General features: G+C 37.0%; 1 protein-coding gene across 4 annotated transcripts in view; it reads right to left on the bottom strand.

Moving 5' to 3' along the window:
* Positions 1-9,121: 9,121 nt before the first annotated feature.
* The window catches only part of CHRM3 (cholinergic receptor muscarinic 3), a 257,443-nt gene continuing 245,130 nt past the window's right edge, over positions 9,122-21,434 (bottom strand). For 2 of the 4 annotated variants that reach the window (XM_041423479.1, XM_041423482.1), the window contains exons 5-6: positions 20,173-20,207; positions 9,122-12,726 (exon numbers count right to left, since the gene is read on the bottom strand). In XM_041423479.1, the coding sequence (XP_041279413.1) occupies positions 10,905-12,707 (1,803 nt within the window). In that variant the 5' untranslated portion in view covers positions 12,708-12,726; positions 20,173-20,207 and the 3' untranslated portion in view covers positions 9,122-10,904. The remainder of the gene's footprint in view (positions 12,727-20,172; positions 20,208-21,434) is intronic. The other 2 variants (XM_041423483.1, XM_041423481.1) reach the window with 1 other exon arrangement.

The following is a 21,434-nucleotide window of genomic DNA, read 5'->3' on the forward strand; positions in this document are numbered from 1 at the left end:
CTCCTGATAACTTAAACTAAGGCTGGTGCAAACAGACTGTGCACCAACAAAAAGGCAAAGGCTTGTCAATTCAGAAACCATTCATAAGAAAACAGATAAAGAAAGAAATTTGAACAAACTGGCACATGTAAGAAAATTGCTCAACTGTCAAATATACAGGAAGACACTTGGGCAGAGGTGGGTCTTAAACTGACTGCGATTAATTTGGTAAGAAATAAAAAAGAAATCCAAGATGTCTATTTGTGAGACTGAATTTTCTCTTCTCTGAATATATTAAAATACCTATCAGAATGCTGCACCAGTAATCCACAATCTTTCCTCCAAACACATAAATGTTCTGTGTACATCATTTAAATGAGAAAGGAAGAAAAGGAGTCATAAACAGGCCAGAGCTGTGCAATTCCCCATTTCCATTTTTCTCTAATGTTATTTGTAATAAAGACCACTGCAGTCTACAATTCAGTTGGAAATTATTTTAGAACGCACTGTTTTTGTTGTTTGAATAGGCTGTCATTGGGCAGCAGGAAGGAGGAAGGGAACTGGAAGGAGATATACGTACACACATACATACATACATATGTACATATATACACACACACACACACACACACACACACATATAAATATGTGTGAAAATGGATGGCTGGGGGTGGTTTGCTCTGTTTGCTCTATGTTTTCCAAGAGAATTTCTCTGCAGACTCATCCCAGGGAGTGCAAGGTGAGGGCACACAAGTGGAGGTATGTTATGCTGAAGGGAGGCCACACAGTCCAGCCCCACACTATGGTGCAGGGGCCTGGCTGCCTCCTGCTTTTCTGGGGAAAAATGTTAATTTCAGAAGCAGAGGGAACCTTTCCTTCCTCTGGAAAAGCCAGCTGGAGCTGGGCTTGGATCAGCCCCCAGAAAAGGCTGGTTTTCACCGTCGCTAGGAGAGCACAGAGCAATTTCACTGAGCAACAGACTGGGTCATTAAGTGAATTAATAGCAGTCAAAGAATATTGTAGCATATTACTGGAATCAACATTTCCTTCTACAAATCCGCACCTAAGGGGAGTCCTCCCACACTGAGGGGAAGGACAGTTTCCCCAAAGGAAAGCATCTACATGATGAAGACTTCAAAACACTTTCTAGATTGTTTACCCCTCTTGCAACTTGTAATCTCAAATTACTTCAATAAAAACAATTATATTTCTCTTAATTGATTGTTCTGTGTTCTGCTCCTGTTTTGGCTCCTGAGAGGAAAAAATAACATGGAAATATATCTCAAAATTCAAGCAACATCTAGCAGTTATGTAAACCTTACCTCACCGACTGCTTGGCACACAGTGTATTACTGTACAATCAGATATGTCTTTTATATCCCATAATTTGTTTTTATCTTAACTAGCAAGCCACTCTATGAGCAGCAACTAAAGAAACGAGTTTATCTTCTTATATTAATGCAATTGTTATCAGGGGCATACAGGGTAAAAATAATTTGTAGATTAGAGTAATGTATTTGCAAGGAAATTTCCACATGGGAAGGTGCCACCTGATTAGTTTTCTGTGGAGATATGAAAAAAAAAGAAAAAAAAAAAAAAGAAAAAAAAAAGGTGTTAAAGCATCTTGGCAGGAGAAAATCTCTTAAGAGCACAATGTTCCACTGTGATAGTTCAGTGGGAGCCAAGTTTTGACAGCACATTTTGGGCTGATACCCATGCAGTGAAAGGAGAAATGTGAGCTCTCGTGGGACACTTATCCTGGACTGATGTATTGATTTTTCAACACACAGCCATCCACCTCCTGCCCTCAGGGTTGCAATGGTGGCAGTCATGCCAGAGGGGAGAATAAAGCATTTGAGTCTGTCTCAGTACATCTTCTCTTTTATTAGATGCAAAAGGGAAAGTTCCTCTAAAACACTGAAGCCAAGGAAAACAATTGCTCTTCATCGTTATCTGCCTCTACTCTTCCAATTACTGTGCTAGTGTTTTGCAAACTGCTGTCAATATGAGCTAGGGCCAATTATTCTTTCTGAGTGTTTACCAAGACATAGAATTTAATTACATGGCAGAAAAATTGCTGCACAGTAAGGTAGGTGTTAGCAAAAAAATATCAACTTGGCCAATAATTTAAAAAATGCTAATATTCTGTATAGTCCCTGAATGTGTAGCTACGACTAGATCAATAGACACCAGATTTTGAGTGAATGCTTAAGCACTGTCTTTTTACACAGCAGAAGTTGAGGGGCTCTTTCCTACTGTTTCCTTTTATTTTATGAGTTTATAGTACATTCAGCTCTACTGGTTTTGATGAAGAAAATCAGCTTTATAAGGCATAAAATTCCAAATTCTTTTTAATGAGATCTATTATAATTATTGCATGAAATTTCTTCATATATTTCAAAATCAGAAAGCAACAGGCAAAAGTCAATTTATTTAAAATTTTCAAGCCTTAAAAGTGTGTATTCAGATATTGTCTCTGGGCCTTGTTTTGCTTCATAACCAGCAGAACAGAAAGCTTTCAAGTAATAGGAACATATCAGGAAACACATAAAATATGTTCATCAGATTCCTGCAATGTTATCTCTATTTCTATCACAAAAATACCCGCTATCTCCAAATAGAAGCAGGAAGCTTATGGCTCTTTCTTGTAACAGCTTGACTGGTGTGGCCCACACCCTTCCTGCTAGGGGGTGGCAGGGGCAGGAGTTCAGCTTCAGCTTCCCGTGAGGCAAGAGTCCCATGACTGCTGGTCAGCTTTGAGGCAGGAGGAATTGAGTTAAGAGGCACCTGGGTGATGGGACATGTCTAGAAACCCAGGGATGAATCATATTAAAAAAATGACATCTTCACGGACATCTTCTAACACCTACAGCTTACAACTGAAAAACTTCACATTATATTTATCATTTTCTTACTTCTTTTGGAGAGCAGTGAATTGTAATTCAGGCTTTTTACAGCTTTGACTAAGAGCTCTTGTGTGAACTTGGTATATGGACTTCAGTGATCCATCCTTATGCAGCTTCCTTTTGAGAGCAGCTGTCCATCCTTAGTCTTTATATTTCTCTAATGATGGATTCTGTGTCAGTCAATACACATTGCAAAGATTAAAAACCAAAATCAAACAAAACCAAAAGTGGCACCTGTGCACATTTGTTTAAGTCTCTTGTCATTTTTCATGCTGATCCTTCCTGTCTCACAGCAGGAGAAATATGCAACTACGTAATGTAGCTGCACTGTTTTGAAAACAAGTGAAAGGACCTGAAAGGACCTTCCATATTTAGTGAAGGGCAGCAGCAGAGCAGGAGATAAATCCTGTTCTATCCTTCACACAGAGGATTTTGTTCAGATTACCCTATGGCCAAGAAATCACATTAATTTTGAATAAAGGGACAAAACATTCACTCAGATATACTTCTACAGCCTGAAGCGTGGAAAGTTTTGGTCCTAATATCACTCATAAAAAAACCATCATTAATGGAGATATGAGGCAAGCAAATGGAATGTATTTCTGAATCAGAAAAATTCATGCCATTGGAGGATAACAGCTGCCTAACTCCAGCTATATCTGATTTCATATAGCTTTGCAGATGCAAAGAAAGGACATATTTATATATTGATGGCAGAGGGTATTCAATAGGTATATTCAATCAATCTGTGTGATAGGTATGTTCAATAGGAGGGGAGTGATCTCTGTGATGGATAAAAGTAATGAGTGGAGAAAAGTACTGAGCATGAGGAAATACAGCACAGGCCTATTTCTTGTGATGTATTATCTGCATAAGCAGAGCGCAGCACTGCGTAGGGCTCATTTCTTTTGCCCCATGGTGTTATTCAGTCTGCGCCACAATTGTAATTATAATTCTTAATGTGGACACATTAAGCACAAATTAAGGAAGGCTATTTGGCAATTTCCTCATCCCTTTGGCATCTCTAGAGTAGGTAGTATTTCAGGAGTGACTACAGTTGCTTTGTTACCCAAAGATTTCAATGCAGACGAAAAATAGGCTCAAGAAAACTGGATGTTTTGAAACTATATAAGGAATCAGATTTTTGTCCAGAGACTTTATGTGACAGTGTAAAAATTTTCAGATCTTTTGAGTATTTTCAGTAAATTAACTATGCCTGTATAAATGAATTGAAAAATAAATTTAAGTTCTCTTGGCACAATAATATCCTGTGCTTGTCTGATTGTTAGGCTTGGTTGAGTGACGATTACCAGATCATTTCCAGAGTGCTTTCATTCCAGAAAGTGAAAAGTTATTTAACTTTGGTTCAGGAGCGAGAAAGAATTTACAATCAAATTCCTGGAAAATGCATATGCACCCAGACAAACAAGACCTTCTTACATATTAAGGCCTTATGATTTAGTCCTAGAGTGCTATAATAGGGATCTTTTCAAGGAGGCCTTAGTGGGGTGTCACGGTGCTCTGCCAACAGTGTGCTGATGTGTGCTGTTGGCACACAGAGTCATTCATACACTGAACTTTTTTGGGCACTGTTTACATGTGTTTATTCACCCTTATGCAAGGAGGATGTGCACATCTATAAAGCCTTTAAATGTCTTGGGGTTTTTTCCACACTTTCTGCCAAGTTACATAAATTTTATAGCTTCACTAGCTTGGAAAAAAATTTACATCTCCTCACCACCATTAGATTGAATGGTTTTATCATCATTTTCATAAGACGCTCCTTTAAGCCAGCATCACACAGTCAAGGATTTATTGTTTGAAAACTCAGAAGGAGGTGAATGACCTAGATATAGTGGGTATTTCTTAGTCTTACCAGACAAATGAGGTTTTTAAAGCCTGGAAAATTCCACCCATGGGACTGGCAAATGAAAAGCATTATACTATGCAAAAGAAAGGGCAGAGCACTAGGATAGGATGAGGGAGGATGGTAATTTTTTTTTTCTTCTAATTTCTAATGGAAGGAGTGCTGTTCTTACCTCAAAGAATTTGCAGTGGTGACTTGCTGTGTTTGTGACATTTGCCTCCAACTGTTTTCATAGTGACTGGATTTCTCTTCCAACTTTGAGAAACTGGCAGTGATGTTCGCATGGACATAGAAGTTTCTCTTACATAATCCAAGTAGAATCTAGTCAAAGAGACCTTTTCTTCTTATTTGAAAAAAGGCAGTGTGAGTTTAGGTAATGGAGTTAAACCTAGTGCAGCCTTGACACAATAGCTCAGTAAGTGAAATATGTTTGTGCATTTCTAAATTTTGTGTAATGTCTAAAAAGCCAGCTCAATATACAGAGAACACCATATCCAGAAATAAGGACAATGCAATTGTAAAAAATATGCACTACGGAAAGATGTGGAAACTTTTCTTGCAGAAAAGCAGAGGAGATTTAACCACAGTTTCACTGTCCAGTTACAACTGATGTGGCATCAAATGCAATGTTTACCATGGCTGACAATTTAGCATAAGTTTGTACATACTTCTGTAAACATTGCTCTAGATGTGGTACATCTCTCTGTATGTGCATGCACAGTAGAGTCACACATATCCTTCTGAGATATACACAGTGCATGGAGATATATTGGTACAATATACACACCATAAAACACGTGTTGGAACAGGCCATGAAATAAGTAGCACTTAATGTTTTCCCATGTTACCTGTGCTCCTTCCATTAAACAATCCCTGACAGGGATTGGCTCTCTTGAGCCATCTTGATATCTAAAATTAAGCAAAGCATCCTCAAGCACATCTAGGAATGCATCTGGAAATAACTACAATGATATTTCTCAAAAAAATATAAAAATACCATCTATGTTATGTTTTGAATGTGCAAAGTGATTGGTGAAGAGAAGTCAAAGTCCCAAATGCCAGTACAGCATAGGTAATGAGTTTGCCAGTTAAGATTGTGAAGAACTGTCAGTGACCTCAAATACTGTAATGCTCAGTCTCAGCCAAGTTGCAGTGCCATGGTGTATGAAATGAAATAAACATAGCATAGAATTTCCATTCACATTCAATTTGTTTTCAACAAATAGTACAACTGCATTATCTCTGCCTTACTTTAAAACCTGAAGTACAAAAACACCAAAGTATCAGACATTACAAATTAGTATTTTGCCCAACATCTTTCTAGAGGCTCAAAAATGTAGAAGTAGAGAAGTGCAGATGCTATAACTGATCTATGCCTGCTACAAGAAAGAACATCCTAATTAAATGAAGTTTTTAATTCCATGAAAACTGGAATGTCATGCATGCTTTAGCTAAGCTTCCAAACAGAAGTGTTTGGGTATCATGGGAGCGCGGTGCATGAGTCAGAAAAGGCAGCCATCACTATGACCACCTCAGCTCCACCAGACATCTCTGCATACCCTTCGGGCTAACAAGAAGCAACTTACAAATATGTATCGCTTTGACCTGCCCCCAGAAGTGAGTGCAGTGGTATCTGAATGGGCAAATACATAAAAGATAAAAAGAATATAGAAAATAGAAAACCACAGAGGGTGGAAGCAGGTTGTGAATAGAGACACTAGATTTGCATGGGTCAAAAAATATTCAGAACTACCACAAATGAATACGTACTGTTTTTTTCAAATTTTCAAATGCATTAAAATACATGATGATTCATGAACTGTGTGAAGTTCAAGCTAGTGGGGATTTGGGAGAACATCCCTAGGGACAGACTGGGTGAAGAGAACCATTTGTGGCACAGATAATTTCTGCCAATGAGGAGCTGGCAAATGTGAAGACTTCTCCAGTTGGTTTTGATATGTTTTATACATCTTTACAAAAGAAAGTATCAGATCTCAACACTTTACAACTCCTGAAATTAGTAACGTGTGTTTTGATAACATAAGATCAGATAACTTTGCATAAAGGGATTGTGAAATGAAAAGAAAAAACACCTGATAACAAGACAGGCTTGTAGAGCATACTTTAGCACAAGATTCTAGGAGCCACCTGGAGGAAAATGAGGGTTTAAAATCTCAAATATAAATTTGAATAGTGATGCATAGTCCGATGGGTAAGGGGTGAGTGAAAAGCAGTTTATAAATACTATGACACGGCTTGACTATCCCTACTGTATATAGGGTAGCATGATGATAATTATTTTTAAAATTATTGATGCTGCTGATTAGAGAAAAAAGTTTAAAACTTCCTTTTGCTTTGGTGTTTGCATTCTTAGAGGCAAACCAGGTGTACTTTGGGATCTCTACTCACTTTTTAGATATATAAGCTTGATAATGAACCAAGACTTTTTAGAATATTCTTGCAGAGTAAGTAAAGAAATATAATAATCAAGAGAGCAAAGTAAGAAAATGGAGCTGTACATAATTGAGAAAGGTCACCAACTCTCTCAGAATATCTGTGTACATATTACTACTGCCAGAATCCTGCAGACTATTTATTGTTTAGGTTACACAGATCCACAGTTTTAGATCCTGGGAACTCTCAGGCCTTTTCTACATTTGTTTATCTTTAGAACAGTGCCAGACTGATTTGCAGTTTACTTTTGTTGAAAGTGTGTTATGCAGGAGTAGGAAAAAGTGCTTCATGCACCATGGCCCCTGCCCTCAGATCTTCAGATCAGACATCTCTCACTGCCTATACCAGTCAGAAGTAATAAACTTGATCACAATTTTACACTGGAAAATCCAAACATATATTGTAATGTATTTTGTTGCCTGTTCAGAGGCTGACAGTGATTGGGGTCTATTCTACAAAGCTTTCTCCAGACTACCCATTGGCTCCTGTCTGGCTATCACATCTGACTTTTTGGTCCTTCTCATATGGAGTCTAATCTTGTATTATTGCAATTAACAGAGACTGGTCTCTGAAAAGCCAGCTTTCAGAGCTGTGAGGAGAGTTAATGGGGCTGAGCTGTTTGTCTGCCATCAGAATGATGCTTTCTACTGTGTTTCTGACTTAATTTTCCTCAAAACAGATGAAATATTACACCAGTGTACTTCCTAAAAGTAATTCTGTGTCATTGGTCCTGCATTGTTCTTCTTCTGCAACCTATTACGTGTGCCTGTGTTCATAAATAATATATCCACTAGAGCATACAGCTAAAATTTTTGTGTGTTGATGGGTTTAAAGCAAATACAGCAATATATAAAATACAAATTAAATTGATGCCCACTGTACTTGTAACACAGCCAAATTCTTAATATTTTATAGTGCATATTCCATTAAATAAATAATAATTAATTGATCTATGCTACAATATGTGTGTACATACACATTTTATGATGCCTGTAAATAACATTTTAAGCCTGTTCACACATCAAAAGACAGGTTGTTTATTTCTGTTAGAACAATCCAAGGACTTAACTCTTCCTATTATGTAAACAGTGGTGACAGACGCTTTCAAGGAAGCTTAACTTCAATAAAAATAATAGTTTCCCATTTTAAAATCAATACTAATATACCATAAATCCCCCGATGAACTCTGGCTTCCTTACATGCTCTCACATTTTGTGTGTTAGGGGCACAGCACTACTCTAGATATCAGAATATAATAATATGGCAATATATATAGATATAGATATATATATAAATGGTAAAACAGTTTTAGGTCAACTTGAGTAATGAATATATTTCAAATATATGCTTCTTTCTATAAATAAAGGTAATTAATTTTCTTTGCAACATGGGTGCCTTTGTATGTGGCTAGCAAACCAGCAAAGCAATTCTGGTATCTTTAGTTCAAAATGCAATTGTGACATAGATGAAGCTTTAATTTTTTTCTTTTTTGTACTAAAATTGTACTTGCAGTAGAGTTTCAATAAAATTTATGAGATTACTTTAGGGTAGACATTTTAAACAACTCATACAAATGAGAATTTGTTTTAGTGATAAGAAAGCTAGGTATAATCTATTCATTTCTCAAGCAGACCTTTATGAATCACTTTAAAAGGACACTACAGCTGAAGACTGAAGAGCAATATTTATCAACATTAAATAAAACATTCGGTGAAATATGTATAAATATTTCTTTATATGAACATAACACAAAATTAAATAGTTCAGATACACAGACACCATTTAATATATTTCCACTGTTGTCAAAATCATCTGTAAACACCATCTCACACTGAATACAAAAGCAGCTTTAACATCAGTTCTGCGTTCACAACACTGATGCCCCTTTGTAAAATAAGATACTTGCTTTATTTTCAGCAAAATAAGAGTCTAAGCAATAAAAAAAAAAGTTTTGGTCAGCTCAAAGGAGAATACAAAATAATCTTTCAACATGTAACTAAATCAAATTTAGAGCAACAGTTTAAAGTACAATCCTTTCCCCAGGGGACCTCTGACTTTTACAAATCATGTTTGGTGCAGACCACCTCACAAATACCAGGAAATACTGGTCATCTCTAAACTATAAATATTAAAGCCCTTTTAAAATTGTCTTTATCAAAAATTGCCATGTTACAAATTGGCAATATCACATTTTTCACACCACTGAATAACCTGGTGTCAAACGGATTTAGGTGCACATCTCCTGATGATTTTTAAAACAGGTTGTGGAAAAGAAACACGTTTTAGTGAGCATCCTTCCCATGCAAAAATAAAGCATTTCTTTGAAACAAATCATTTGCATCTGAAGATCACCTGGGCAGACAGTGCAAGCAGCGGGGCTCCACCAACTTTTGTCAGAAAATTCCAACTTGAACTTTCATCGGAAGCCGTAGTGATACTGCACACAGGATCTGAACTGGCTCTGAGGAAGGTGGTGCATCCCCACGGTGCAGCTCAGGACAAGGTGTTGCAGGAGCCATGCGTGCTTCGACAGCAGCACAGCCCCCCCAGCAGGACATGGGACTGCTGCTGATGGTTGCACCTTCCTGGCTCCTGAACACTGGTACAGCAGCCCAGATCTGGGTTCTCATCATCCTATGCCCTGCCAAGACATCTTCACACTCTTCCCTGAATGTGGCCTTCACTTCCTTTCCCCTTTGTATCTTTTAAAGAGGCATGATCACTTTGAGAAGAGATTCTGTGCTCAAGATTAAGGTTTTACTGTGCAAGTACCCAATTATAAAACTCTGTAAACTTACAGGCTATGTTTTGGTTTTCTTAGTTTGAAATGTGGACACCGTGTTTTGGTTCCAGAGATAAACTTGAATTTCAGGTGGCAAATAATGAGCTATATACTTATAACATGATTTTCGGACATTTAAAAAGTTTCAATCACATGTAATCATGATGGAGGGCCCTGTAAAACCTAGAACAATAGGTCACCTCTTTCCTGGTATGTGTGTATGTCAGAGGTGTGAATGTATGCTATGCATGCATACACACTCACACACACACATATAACATCAGATGCACACATAGATACTCAGAAATCAGGAATCACGGGTACAATTAACAATATATCAGAAGAGAGGTAGACAGGAAGCTCTACCAGGACAACAAGAGGTAATTTTTCAACCTATACAGTGTGTCAAATAATTTAATAATCCCGTTTCACTAGCTTTGATACATCTGTATATAACTTGAATTGAAAGTTGTTGGATTCCTTGGAAAAAGAAGAGTTGGGCTAGCTAGATGTGCTTACCTGAGATCCCAGAGTTGATTATAATCAAAGAGCTGGGCAGATCAGTAATGGGTTTATAATTGCTATACAGCTTCTCACAAATTCGTAGGAAAACTTTATTAAATCTTTCACTCCTTAATAAAAATGTTGAAGTTTCTTAGTTTTTGCTGAATGTGGATTGACTTTTACATTAAACTGGATTTATTGAAAGGATAAATAAGCCTGGCAGCTGCTTTCATGTCTTGGTGTTTAAATCATAGAATCAGCACCCTGGAACCACCTTCCCTCCCCAACCCATCCTGTCTCATCCCTCACTATCTTGCCCATCCTGCCCTGTCCCATGTCATCCTGTTCTGTCCTATCCCATCCTATCACATCCCTGCTTTGTTATTTTTTCATTTGTTTAAAAAATACTATTCTACGAAGCCTCCCTAGGGATCCGCTTATGAAAAATGACGGACTGCCTTTGCTGATACTGCTGTTTGCGTCGCTTTCGCTTGTCACACTGGCACAGCAGCAGCATCTTGAAAGTGTTTCTGAATGTTTTGTTACACAGTGCATAGCACATGGGGTTCACTGTGCTATTAATGTAGCAAAGCCAATACCCCAGGTGCCAGAAAGTTTTGGGGATGCAGCTGCAAAAGGTGTTCACCAGAACCATGATGTTGTATGGGGTCCAGGTAATGATGAAGGCAAACAAAATAGCACTGAGTGTCTGTGCTGCTTTCTTTTCTTTGATAAGTGACATTCGTTTCCGTTTTGTGATCTGACTTCTGGTCTTCAAGGCAAACTTTTTTGCCAGGGTTGCTTCCTTAAAGGACAAGGGCAGGGCTGTTGATGTCTTGGTGACTGATGAGATGCCATCAGAAGCTGTGGTTGTCTCTTCTGATTCTGGTTCAATTGGAAGCTTAGTAAAGCTCTTTTGGAAATTTCCACCATCCTGGACACCTTTGGGAGGGTGCAGTTTTTTAGGTTTCTTTTCCTTCGATTCTGTGTCGGATTTCTGCAGTTCATCCCCTGACTCATGCAAATCTTCTGAGGAGGGTAGTTTTGTGGAATTGAGGATAGCACTGTGACCAGGAAGCTTCAACACGATTGAATAGATGGCTCTGGTCTCTGCAGCAATGTCTTCTTCATCAGAGGAGGCTGAATTTTCAAGGGAGGCAGCAGCATCATTGTTGTTCCAGCTGTCACTGCTGCTATGCTCTTGGTCCCCCTGATCTGTGCTGGGTTCCCAGCTCTTCATTGTGAGCCAGAAGTGGCAGCGTCTGTATTTCTTTCGGGTGGAGCGTTTCATGTTCTGCCGCTGCAGCTCATAACTGCTGCAGCTCCGGGAGCTGCCTGTCTGGTGCACAAAGCGCGCTGCCTCTGCTTCGCTGCCCGAAGCCTGTAGCCCTGCCAGCTCTTTGGTGCGTTTCTCCGTCTCCTTGTAGATCCTCCAATACAAAATACTCATAATGGTGACCGGCAAATAAAAGGCAGCTATGGCAGTGCCAAAAGTGATGATAGGTTCAGATAGAAACTGGATGAAACATTCATCAGGAGGCACAGTCCTCTCCCCAACAAAATACTGCCAAAACAAGATGGCAGGGGCCCAAAGAACAAAAGAGACAATCCATGCTAAACCAATCATTATCCCAGCCCTTTTGGTTGTTCGTTTGGCTCTGTATGTCAGTGGCCTGGTGATGGAAAAATACCTGTCAAAACTTATCACAAGGAGGTTCATGACAGAGGCATTACTGGCAACATAGTCAATGGAGAGCCAAAGATCACAGGCCAAGCTTCCCAAAGCCCAGTGGTCCATGATGATGTATGTGGTATAAAGATTCATGGAAAGAACACCGATAATCAAATCTGCACAAGCAAGGCTCAACAAGAAGTAGTTGTTGACTGTTTTCAGTTGTTTGTTAACCTTAAATGCAACAATCACTAAGATGTTTCCTATGATGGTCACCAGTGCAAGGATCCCAGTGAGGAAAGCAATCAAAACTACTTGCCAGATAGTGTGTCCACCCAGAGGGTCTTTGCTTGTGGCATTTAGGGTCATGTTTGTTGATTCCACAGTGGAGAAAGGAAAACTCTCTGTGGTCTGAGGGAAATCATAGCTGCCAATGAGTGATGCTGCTTCATCAAGGAGTCCCGGTCCATGCGAATCTCTCTTCCAGAAGGAGCTCACATTTGGTAAAAGCAGCGAGGATGAACTGTTATTATGCATGATCATTGTGGCACTCTGACATAGTCTGTAGCAGAGAAAAACCAAACAAAAATCAAGTGAACAGGTGAAGAAGTTAAATAATCGTCCTCTTACTTGTACATAAAATTCCCTTTAGCACTTTGAAAGATGTCTTTTGAAAAGCCAAGCTGCCTGTGACACCTTTCAAGCCAAACCTGTATGTGATATCCAGACTGTGATTAATCTGAACTCTTTATAGTGATCACATTGTGTTTCCTTATAAACATTCTGTTATAGAGGAACCAAAATCCCAGTAGAATTTGAACGCACAGCAGTATTAAAATGCCCCTGAACTCTAACTCTGAATTAAAACACTCCCTGCAGGATCTGCCCTGAGCTCAAAAATCTCAAAAATCCTTCAGCCTTCAAAAATTAAGTTCCAATCACATGAAGCGACAAATCTTCCAAGTTCCAATCAACACTGGTCCCCAGTGATATCCTGGCTCTAGCAAAACAGAGCCACAGCCTCTCTGCTGCCTCTAGCGATAGCTGATGACAAACAAAAATATTTTTCTGTGTTTCCTTAAACTGTGGAGATACAAGCCAGCATAATTTCACTGTGTCTAGCTACTCTAACCTGTAAGGCTGCAAAACTCTTCCCATTTTCATCTACCTTTCAGCTATCTGATAAAAGTAGTAAAAGTTCTCATTAGCACTTTTTGCACGTGCCACTATTCATTTTTTCATGCATATTTTTATGCTTGGACTAAGGGTTTTGCACATCTAATGATTTCAAAATTTCTTTGGGGGCAACACATGGTAAAAGTTCCTTTGAAATTATGGTCTCTAGAGTCAGGGAAAAAACCTTTGACAGATGTATGTCAAAGAAATTACTAAACACTTTAGGAAAATAGCAGAAAAAAAGCATGAAAGGAATTAGTAATTAAGCTTTAATCCTTTTCCCCAAGTACTAACATAAAATGAAAACATGCTCAGACTAGGAACTTGCAATTCTCTTATTTCTTGGCTTCTCTAGTCAGCTGACTGGATCCTTAGTAATAAATTAATTATATCATCAAGAAGAAAAAATTCAAATGAAAAAGTCCATCATTGACTGTAAATGTTGAGCAAAATATGCTGTCAATGGTTGTTTGTTTTCTAAATGTGAGTCCTTCCAGAGTCAATATATAATGGCATGAGATAATAATGAGTATCACAATACACTGATTTTACATAAAAATATTTAACCAAAAGAGGAGGGTTTGGTTATGTTTTTCTAATTAATTTCTAAATTCTGCTTTCCCTTGAACTGTACTTGGTTTTGTTATGAAGACATAAGACAGTGTGGGATTTTAAATGGTACAGATTCTTTGACACATGCAGTAAATAGATCAGCAATTCCTTTCTTTCACTCATTTGGATAACTAACACAAACCTCTCCCCTATTTCGATATCTAGTGTAAATGAGGTTTTATTCGGTTACAATGAAGATGCCATATTATTATCTAATTCAGTCCACTTTTAATGCATTCATCATTGTATAACTCAGAATATGAACACACTAATAATGAAAAAATATTGCTCTGGTAAATCACACAGTTAAATTTTAAGTCTTTTGCCTGACAGAATGATTGAAAACTCAGATCAGCTCAACTTCTGAAAAAAAAAATGGTAAGACAGGACTGCTGGAAACCATCCTTCTTACAATGTTTTATTTAGGAAGTAGGCATTTTTTCCAGAGCTGTCAGACAGGATGAGGTCAAAACCAGAATAGTATGAGCGAGATCTCAAATAATGATATTTGCTAAATATATGCCAGAAATTATTAATGTTATAGGGTGCAGACCTTTCTTCACTCACACTGGGGACAGAGAGCAGAAGATGAAAGCCAGAAAGCATCCGCTCTGCAGCCATAAATTTCTAAAACCTCTGTAGGGCAACAGCCAATCCAGTCACGTATTATTTGAGAACTCTGACAGATACACTTAGATGGCAATGATATCATTATGCTGCTTTTTCATTAAAAAAAAAAGAGAAGCTAGTATCTTCTAACACACAAGAAAAGATCAGGAAGAATATATCAATAAAGGAGATGAAACTTCCACTAAAATGGATAGAAAAAAAAAATAACTTAGAAGTGATGGTAAAAAATAACCATATTACTAAGAAATAGAAATAGTTAACAGATAGATAATAGTTCCCATTTTCATTGTATAACACAACCATGAACTAATCTGAGCGCTACCCTTGGAAGTCCAAATCAAATACCATAAGAGATAAGAGATACAAATAATCTTGCAAAATTAATATGTAAATGACACACTATCTATCAGTAAATCCATAAACCAATTGCGAATTATATTTAACTGTAGACTTTGAAATGGACTTCCAATGGAAATGCAATGATAAATCCTTTCAGAAATGCTATGATTCAAAAGATTTGTGATGAGGAGTCCTGGGATCATCACAACTCAGCCGCAGTCTTTCAGACACTGAAGAAGTGTTGGAACCAAACCTTTCTTTCTCAGATCAGTTCTTTCATGTCTGGACTTCAAATCAAGTAATTGTTTCAATGAAAACCTGAAAAGTCCTTAGCAGTGCAGTACCTGAGGAAAAGGAGAAACTGAGAACAACCCACCATCTGTCTCCTGTGTCTTAATTTGGTTTTTTAAACTCTGCAGGGAATAGAGGGAACCCTAAACTCACACTATTTGATAAAATGGAAGTGCCACTGGGATGATTAGTACAGTCTTTTGTTTTTCTGCCTCTTCTACAAGCTCCTGTAACTGAACCATTTAATTCAATTAAAAAATGTATAAACCACACGTTCATCTGCACATAAAAAAGAAAATGTCACTACCACTACCACCACCACTACAACATAACAGATCAGCACAACTGGATTTTCTTGCCTTTAGGAAACCAAGGCAAGCTACATTATCCATCATTTTCCAAAGCTGCCATGCAGTTTCTGCTTTCTGTATAAGTGCTGCAGGGAAAGAGTGTCCTGGGTTTGACAAGATGACAGCGGGATTCGCAGCACTGCCGCCAGCACCTGCCCAGCAAGCCAAGCTCTGACAGAATGATGTGTGGCCAAGTGGGAAAGCAGCCACACATACTTCAGTAAAACAAACAGTGCAGCACTGCCTGAGTGAGGCAAACATACCAAACTGTGAAATGATTATAGGTTTACATACCATGATAAGAATTTACAAATCATTGGTATGATACACTACATTACAATTTCAAGGCAGGGAGTAGCAAAGGAAACTTCTTTTAGCCTAAGAATATATAATTACTTAACTAAGATCATAGTAATGGTATTCCCTGTGGGTTTGAGTCTTTTTGTTCTTTTTGCTTTTTAATGAAAGGTGCAGGCCAGAGATCATCAGACACAGTGTACACTTCCCAGGATTATTCAGGAAAAGTGTAGGCCCAGTACAGGCCATGGCTATTTAGACTTTCATACACATCCATCCAGCACATCCCTGCTCTCTGCCCAGCCACAGGGAGTGAGATATTTGATATCCCCCTAAGACTGACTGGAAGGGTAGGAGAAAGCATCTAGAAAAATGTTAAATGATTTCAATAAATGGGTGTAACCCAGATTTAAAAGTCTGAAATTTTGACTAGTCTAATTTATTGCACATCGCTGTAAATAGAAAGCAAAGTAGAATAAACAGTAGTAACAGTTCTGTCACACATTTTCAGTGCATTTAATTTCTCTCTGCTTATTTCAGATTTAAACGCTTTTGTGAATACTCCACATTTTACCAAAATTTTTCTTTTCCTTAAACCCTCCTATTCAAGAAGTCTATTTTTCTTGTTGTCTTTAAAGGGCTCTAAGAAGCATTTTATGGAAGTGAGATGGCAATCTAAGGGCTTGGCTATCTGTGTGCTCAAAACTAGCAAGACTTAACGGATGAAGAATTTCACATTGCATCTGTTTACACAGACAAGAAAATTACTTACCTTATTTTTCCATTTTCTTCTGCACTGCTCTTATATACACATTAGCCTAAACAGCAGAGAGCTCCATGCACTGATTTATAAAACTCTTTTCAAACACAGAGAAAGGAAGCCTTCAGAATGCTTAATACAGTTACCTAAACTGGCACATATACTTTGTTCCAAAACTATTATTTGGTAAATATACATTTGAATTACAAGGTTTTTCTAATATTATTAGCAAGATTATATATAACGATTTTTCAAAACACACAGAGTTGTTTTTTTTTCCCTCAAAATACAGTGTATTTTTTCAAAATACAATAAAGAATTTTAAAAGCTTGTAATAAATGATGAAAGCATTCACAATTCTATATTTATAGTCGCTCATACCAATTGAAGTTAGTGTAGCACAAAGTACAGGATTCCATATGAATGTTTATGTTGCAACAGGAAGCATGGTGTAATTATCAGTGAACACGACCTCAGATTTACCATGACTAAATTACATTTATATTAAATACATTACACTCAATATATTTTAGCTTTGAAGAATGAGAATACAGAACCATAGAAATAAGCACACCAGAAAAACTGTCTTGCACATTGACAGTAGATAAAAAGAGATTGTCATTTATATATATATATATATATAGGCTGTGTTTGCAAAGACAGAAGCTTTATCAGCCATGCCAGCTTCATACCATGTATTTGTAAGAGTTAGTAGATTATTAAGTGCTTGTCTTGGAGTATTGAGTAGATAAAGATACGTATTTACAATAATCTATATTATTTATACTCAAATAATTATATATATATATATATATATATATATATATATGTAATATACACATAAGTATATCTACATACAAATGTATATTACATATAGTGTGACAAGTATAGGTATATAGAGCTGCAGATGAAAGTATATGTGTATATACATACTTATGTCTATACACACACATATATCTGCAGCTATATAGACACATAATTTTGTCACATTATTCCAAATATTGTAATAAGGGAAGACTACCTCTTTCACTAATTAGCTATCAACTTGATACAGATAATGTTCAGTCAAACATATCCCAGTAACACTTCAAACCAAACACTTCTATTTTGCATCCATAAATATATTTTGTTTTCTAAATTCACCCAAATTAAATGCCAGTGCTTTAAAATCACTTTTATCATTGTGATTAATTAATTACATTTGCTCATTATTTGCTGGATCTATTTGTGCTGCTAGTGTGAAGTTTAGCATGGGCAAATTAGGAAGTAATTTCTCTAACCATATGGATCCCTTTCATTACATTGAAGAGTGTACAGAGAACCTAATGCATAGCACTGAGCTACCTGATCCATCTCCTGTGCAGCCCTGCAGTCAGAGGAAACCAGCATCCCTCCTGGGGGGCAGAGGCAAGGGGATGTTACCTTAGGAGTTCCTGCTGGAACATCTAAGCACGGTAGACGGGGAGTACCTGAGTCTGCGTACCTGACACAGCCAGGAAATACACTCTGAAGCTGGGCCATGGCAAGAGCTTCTTCTGTGCCTTGATTTGCCAGTTAGTTTTTGTTAAACATCTACCATCTCCTTTACTAGGACTGAGAGACTTATGTTCATATTGCCCAGCTGTACCTGCCACATCCTCTGGGGACATGACGGCTTAAACTGTGCTTGCTTTTACAGAATTTGCTCTTCCAAACACCTTCCTTCTTGCAGTATGAACCCTTCACTGAGGGTTTTTATATGATGCCAGAAATGCAACTTTGAATGTGTTTTCATGGTTAGTAACTTCAGTGGAAACATCTGCTTGTTTGCATGGCCTCAAAAATAAGAATAAATAATGTGTTGCCATTAGGACCAGAGAAGAAAAATCTCAGATTTTGTATCTGTGCAAAAATCCAGATATGCATTTCTGATCTCTTTCACTTAAGACTTCCATCAAAGATTTAATGTATTATACAGCCTGTATAACTCTCTTGCATACTTTTTTTAACAAATATGCCATCTATAACAAACATACATCCTAGTCTGCATAGTTGGAGGATATTGATTTTCACCAATTTATTGAATAAGTATTTCTCTAGTATTTATTCTTTATTTACTCCATGACTCAATACTCATTCACATAATGAATTTCAGTTTCAAAATAATCCTACCTTGAAATCCTCTAAAATAATTCCCAGAAGTTTCAGAAATGAGCTACTGATCCCACCTGTGACAGGCTTCAGGCCAATGCAGGTTTCTCACATGCAGTGGCAGCAGATTTGCCAAAGGAAAGGCACTTGTCCTTCTGGGACAAGTGCACTTAGTGGTAATTGTCTAAGCAATTCATACAGAACAAAGTGAAATATTCAAAAGCCTGAGCTTGGACATGTCTAGGGTTTTCAAATGCTTGAAAACCAGAGCAAATCAAGTCTTGCCTAATTAATATTACAGTAAATATTGACTATCAGTTCAGTTAAATCTATGAGGTACAAATTCTTTAAAGAGACAAAATTATTTAAATTCTGGGCAGTTTCAGTGAGCTTTATTAGAATTACACCCCATCTATCTAATTGATATTGAAGGAAACAGATATGCAGCCTGAAGTTAGTAAGAATTACACATACTGAGAGTTTCACTCACTTTGAGTAAGCCACTGCAAACTGACTTTGCAGGTATCTGGGGACAGGAAAGTTTGGAAAATGGTTTATTACTACACTGAATAGAAATACGGTATTAGATTTAAATGAAAGAGTACATGCCATTCAATTACCTCCTCTATTTGTGACCAGTGCATATTTTTCCTTTGAATAAAATCTGTTCATCTTAAAGACTTCATTTCAGTATTTTATAATGTATGCACTTTTTAACCCAGGATTTATTATAATTTTGTTAATTAGTATCATGTTGGATCAGAGTTGTGATCTAGATTTTCAGCTCTTTTTATAAAACACTGTCCATTGACTCCACAGATAATCCTCCATATGCAATATTTAAAGTCACATTAAAATGTTCACTATGTGAAATAAAGTAATGGGAACTCTTAGACTTAATTATATAATTCTCACAGATATTGTTAAATGCTAGAATACCTTGACTCAACATGGACAAATAGTGTCTAAAGAGGAAAAAAAAAAATCAAGCCATGTAAGTGATTTCTCCTATTTTACTGAAATGGCATCATCCTCTATAAAAAGAATCATGTTTGAGCATACAGATATTGAGAAATGCTTGTTATCAATTCTAGATAAAGCAAAAAAAAATTATATTTGTAATCCTGCCCTACTTTTAGTAATACTTGCATGCATTTAAATTCTATATTTAATGTCAATATTAGCCATTAAGAACCTTCGCAGTGAACAACAAATCTCACAGGCAGACCTCTTTACTATCTTAAATGGTACTGCTTTAAAATGAAGTAATCAACTGATTATGCCTTAAAAAGAAATAAACTTTTGCTTTTTCTATTTGCTCACTACACAATACACCTCCTGAGAAAACCAGAACACCCTACAAACACTTTTCAAGTATCAAAGAATTCAGAGAGCCTGGAAACTGAGCTCTAAAGAAACTCACCTGAAACCTGACACAATCTTTTCAATTTCATTTGTCTGCAAGAAGAAAATGAAATGACAAAATGTCTGTCAAACCTTGAAACCAGAAAATAGATAACATTTTTTTTTTCTGAAAATCTTTCTCATGGTGGGAAAAGAAATAGCCCAAACAATAACAACAAAAACAACAATGAAACTGTAAAAAAGCCCCCTCAAACCACAGATTTTCTGCTTTTCCAAATAATATGTTTTTTACCTTCAGAAACTAATTTCATTTTCTCTCAGCTTAGAGCTGCATCTCAGATATTTTGTAACAAAAAGTGCTGAAAGAAGATGAGCTCCATTCCATTGTTCATTGACTGAAAATTATAAAAATGTTTGTGTTTCCATCAAGGTCTGATAGAGCTATCCAGGTGTCTGGATACAATGTCACATTTACCTGGTGTCAGGTCCTGTTATATGAAAGATCACTAACATGCATCATTTAAATGTGTTAAACAACATGAATTTGAACTTCCCTGGAGTGTCAGATAATCTGAAGGTTTCTAAATTGAACTATTGCCAACCACTGGGTTTTCTACTGTAACTATGGCATGCAAGTATTAAAAGAGCAGACTTTGGCTTTTGTTGATGATGGATAGTGCGGCAACTTAACATAAGATGCAGTAAGGTGACTTGAAAAATGCTAGGAAATTCTCTATTAAGGGAAATTTACTGCTATTGGCTTTGGTGATTGAAATATTACTGCTATCTACTGTGGCAAACCCAATACTCCCACACAGGACAGATGGTTTCCTTAAAAAGTGAAAGAAAATAAACCATCACAACCCTGTTGAGAGGTTTCAGCTAGAGAAGAGAAATCACTAAGAAAAAGCTACTGGCCAATGAAATCTACATAGCTTTTTGGACCCAAACTATTTATAAGGAAAAGGAAATTTTGTGAGAAACTTTGTGTTTATCTGAATGTTATGATTTTAATATAAAACACTGCTTATTATTTTGTCTAAATAATGCCTTAAAGCACGCAATCATAATAATGTGTTAAAGCATTTTTTTCTCGGTGCCAAGTTATCACAGTTGTTCAGAAAATAACATTTTCAGTGTATGTATTTATTTGTTTTGCAGAATGGAAGTTCTTATAACCTGAGATTTGGGGATATCTTTTTACACTGATAAGTTTATGAATTGTTCTAGTAATTTATTTGAATGGATTTATTGCTGGGGAGGCAAAGAGTTCTGTGTGCATCCTTTTTATGTATTATATTTTTTTAATACACTTGCAAA

The sequence above is a fragment of the Onychostruthus taczanowskii genome, unplaced genomic scaffold (genome assembly GCF_017590055.1).
Source record: "Onychostruthus taczanowskii isolate IOZ18803 unplaced genomic scaffold, ASM1759005v1 scaffold78, whole genome shotgun sequence".
Taxonomy (NCBI): Eukaryota; Metazoa; Chordata; class Aves; order Passeriformes; family Passeridae; genus Onychostruthus; species Onychostruthus taczanowskii.